The 3,783-nt window shown below is 53.4% G+C and overlaps 1 protein-coding gene across 1 annotated transcript in view; it reads left to right on the top strand.

The window, feature by feature from the left end:
• Nucleotides 1–520: 520 nt before the first annotated feature.
• DAZAP2 (DAZ associated protein 2) overlaps nucleotides 521–3,783 on the top strand; it is a 17,557-nt gene continuing 14,294 nt past the window's right edge. Inside the window, exon 1 of the mRNA XM_009882429.1 lies at nucleotides 521–593. Coding sequence (XP_009880731.1) covers nucleotides 521–593 — 73 coding nt within the window. The remainder of the gene's footprint in view (nucleotides 594–3,783) is intronic.

The raw sequence follows: 3,783 nt of genomic DNA on the forward strand, positions 1-3,783 counted from the left end.
ACCAGTCTGGGATTCTGTAACTCAAAAGCATCCCCATCCTCTCAACTGAATTCTCCCTTACTGCTCTCCATCGCTGCCAAAGGGCAGAGGAGCTTTGGGAACTCGAGCAGAATCACCAAGCTGCCCCTAAAGCCCGCGGTACCGAAAAGTTAATGCGCGTGTTGGTTTTTCTCAGAGCCTTGGAGCGTGCCGACGTAAGGAGCACCACTACAAACACCAGAGCTCGCTGTTATCCATCCCCATCCATCCCAGCCCGAGCTAAAAAGCCTCTCTCAGAACCACAGATTTATTCTAGCATGACCAGAGCGGCGAAAGCCTGAAGAAGGCAATAACATCCCCGCTCCGACCGCTGTATTTATCTCCGTGCGAGCCGCAGATCTGTTCAGGCCTACCCCATGGGGGAAGACTCAAATAACGCGGAGAGGAGAGAGAGAGAGAGGTTTTTTTTTTCTCGGTGCCGTGCAAAGAGACCAATTAGTGCGCTAGACGATTAAACAGACATTTCATAATGTCAGGCTCGATGCAGTTTGGCGGCGTGCTTCGGATTTCGGAGTGGGCTGCTTCTCCTTTAGCAGACGTTCGGCAGGTCGGCAGTACCATTTCATTTCGTTTCTTCACACTGCTTTTTTTTTTTTTTTTCCTTTTTTTTTTTTTTTTTTTTGCAATTAATGGGACAAATAATTTGTCCAGATGGTGGTGTTAAGTGCACGCAGCAAGAAGACAGCCATTTCGCAACAGATGGCGGCAAGGAAATGAAATGCACAAAATAATAATAATAATAATAATATTAAAAAAGAAAAAAAAGGAGGGGGAAAAAAAAAGGGAAAGATAATTTAAGATGCTCCGAGTCTCACTGTGAATATAATTGCCGTGTTAATTACAAGTGTTGATGAGTCAGAGATGTAGACACTTGGATCCCAAGTGGGTGGAAATCTAAGTTTGAACAAACTCGCCACAGGTGAGGAACCCTAAGAGGTTAATTAAACCTGCTCGGCGCAGAAGACGCTTTGGACATGGCTACATCTCGCTAATTACTCGCTGTCGTTATCCTGGATTAATTCCTTTGGATGGACGCTCCGATCCCAGGCTGAGGAGTCTGAAGGCGCCATAAGCAGACACCATAAAGCTTCGGGCAGATGAGCCCTATAAGACACCGCTTTCCGCCCCGAGGTGGGTTTGCAACGGGGCAAATGTGCAAATGCACGCGGAGGTGTGGATCCCCCCCCGAAACCTCCCGGCAAAGCCGCCACCGACGCAAAGAGGGACAGGTCCAGGTCGTGGTCCCGCTCCCTGGAAATGGAGCGTTAGGGTAACAACTCAGCCCCAAGCATCCCGTGCCGCAGTTTCGCCAGCTCTCACCAATTTATTTTGTTTTTCCCCACAGGATTCGGAGCGGAAAGAACCAGGCTGGGAATGACACCACCAGCGGGAATTATTTTTCAAAGCGTATTTGCAGGTGTCACAGTGGCAGAGATCCGGCCCCAAGCGCACCCTAGCAGTTTGCAAGGTTCTTTTCCCCCTCCTCACGAACCAGCTTCCCTCTTAAAATGCCTCTTTTACCCTTCTAAGCTTTATCGCTTTTAAGATTTTATTTCGTTTACTGGTGGGGAAACTGAGGCAGGGGATGACATGCGACGCGTTGCTGCTGGCAGAGTTCAAACCCATCCGTCTCTGACAAAGACGGGCATCCCAGGGCTGCCTGGGGAGCATCCCTGCATCCGAGCTCACCCTCCGCGAGCCGGGAGGAAAAAGAAAACCAGGTATTTTCTTCCGGCGGGAGAGGAGCCGAACTGGGCAGCCCCAACCTCTGAATCCAAACCTTTCCGCTAAGCAGCAAAACGATGTAAATCGAATCTCTACCCCATTTTGCCCTGGTTCTTTTGACCCAAACACCACCACCCCCCTCCGACGTGGTACCACGGTAGGGCTTCGGGTCCGGGCACAGGACTTCAGGCAGCCGATGTCGAGCCTTGTGGAGCACAGTATTACAGCCAGCTGTAAAATTCCTGAAGATCGGGGCTGTAAGGGAAAGCTGGCGGCATCCCTACCGGCAGGACGGTGAAATCTTTTTTAAGACAGAGGGTTTTTTTTTTTCTGCTGGGAGGCTTTTGGAGGAGACATGGCAGCTCCCCAGCATTCCTCATCCACAGTGTTGAGTCAACTTCACGCCTGGAAAACCCCGTGCCAGGGCTGGGGCAGCTGAATCCCGAAGGAGAGTCCGGGAAAACTCATCTACTGGCCCAATTCATCTTCCAACGCCAGTGAAAAGGCGCAGCCAAGGCTGCTCGGAGACGATCATAAAGTTTATCAAGCAAACCGAGGGGTTATTTTGAGCCAGGACGCGTGGCTGTGGGGAGCCTCCCAGGGCAGAAGCCGGCTCGGGAAGGGAATTTGCATTGCATCGATGGAGAAAATGGAGCTGCCGACACGCAGCGTGAGCTTCCCAGCCTGGATTATCTTGCTTGAGAGATGCAAATGGTATGGGAGCGGGAGATGGAGAGGTTGGTTGGCACCGATTTGGCCCCAGCCCGTGTAAAGCTGCCAAGGACGAGCCCTGGTGCAAGCGCAGCTCTCTCCAGTACCCTGATCCCGAGCAGAAATACAGGTGATCCTTTAATCGCTTCATTACAGCCTCTGCTGCCCCGGCAAGGGAGAGGAAATACCCGGCGAAGGGTCCCAAAACTTGCTTGAAAAAAGGGGGAAAACCCAAACCCGGTAGACCACGTTTCCCTGCCAGTTTGGCGGTTTATCTCCGTTATTTTGCAAAATCCTCTTTGCACCATTAAAAAGAAACATTTTTATCCCAGCCATGGTGTGTTTTTACTGCTTTCGGTGACTACAGCCCTAAAACGCCTTCATCCCCTGCCGGAGGGAAGGCAGGCGGGAACGGGAAGATGCACGGGAGCGCGGGGTGCTGCATCCCGCTCTGCTACCATCGTGCTGCGCGGCCTCGGTTGCATCTCTTCATCTTTGCTTTGCTTCCCACCTTCACAAGGGTTTTTGGGGCAAAATCCTGATCCCAAATAAAACCTCCTGCCTGCGTGGCTGTGCCGAGGATGATGGTGTTCCCTTCTTTTCCGTCTGTTTGCAATGCAAACCCCGTCCAGCTCGTCCCGCCGGCTGCCCGGCACTGGGAACAGCCGGATCAGCTTACGGTGACTTCCCAGGAATCTGCTCCTTTCTCAGGAGAGACGGGAAAGTATTTTTATTCCTGCTACGGAGGAGCCGGGATTAAGTTCACCTCCCAAGGTCACGCCAGACGAGCGTGGCAAAACCAGGAGCAGATTTGGGATCTCTCAAACCAGTGCACTCAGAGCTCCCATCTGTCTCCCCCAAAATAGTGCCCGGAGCATCAATCATTCCCCGTCCTGCCAACACCCTGGGATTGGAAGCCACCTCAAAGGCCCAGGACAGCTCAGAGAGACATCGCGGTGGGTTCAGGGGGCACAGGACCCCCCCACTGAGCCTATGGTCCTGTGAAATGCAATGGGGGGCGGGGGAGGCAGTGCCCTGCCCCTCATTGCCCCTTTAGGGGCTTTTAAAGCGGGGTTCATCAGATGAAGAACAAACCTGACCCCGAGATGGCGGCAGCTGCCTGCGCTGGGGGACGGGTCCAAGGCAGGGGATAGTCCCCCTCCACTCAAAAAATCTGTCCCCTGCCGGCGAGGGCTCTGCAGCACCCGGGGACAGTGTCCCCCCCTGAAATGCCCACCAAGGGGCTCAGGGCGGCCGTGGGAGCTGCCCCCCCCATACAGCGACCCCCGCTGCAGGGGTGCACAGCCC

This window comes from Charadrius vociferus, unplaced genomic scaffold (genome assembly GCF_000708025.1).
Source record: "Charadrius vociferus isolate BGI_N301 unplaced genomic scaffold, ASM70802v2 scaffold1163, whole genome shotgun sequence".
Classification (NCBI taxonomy): Eukaryota; Metazoa; Chordata; class Aves; order Charadriiformes; family Charadriidae; genus Charadrius; species Charadrius vociferus.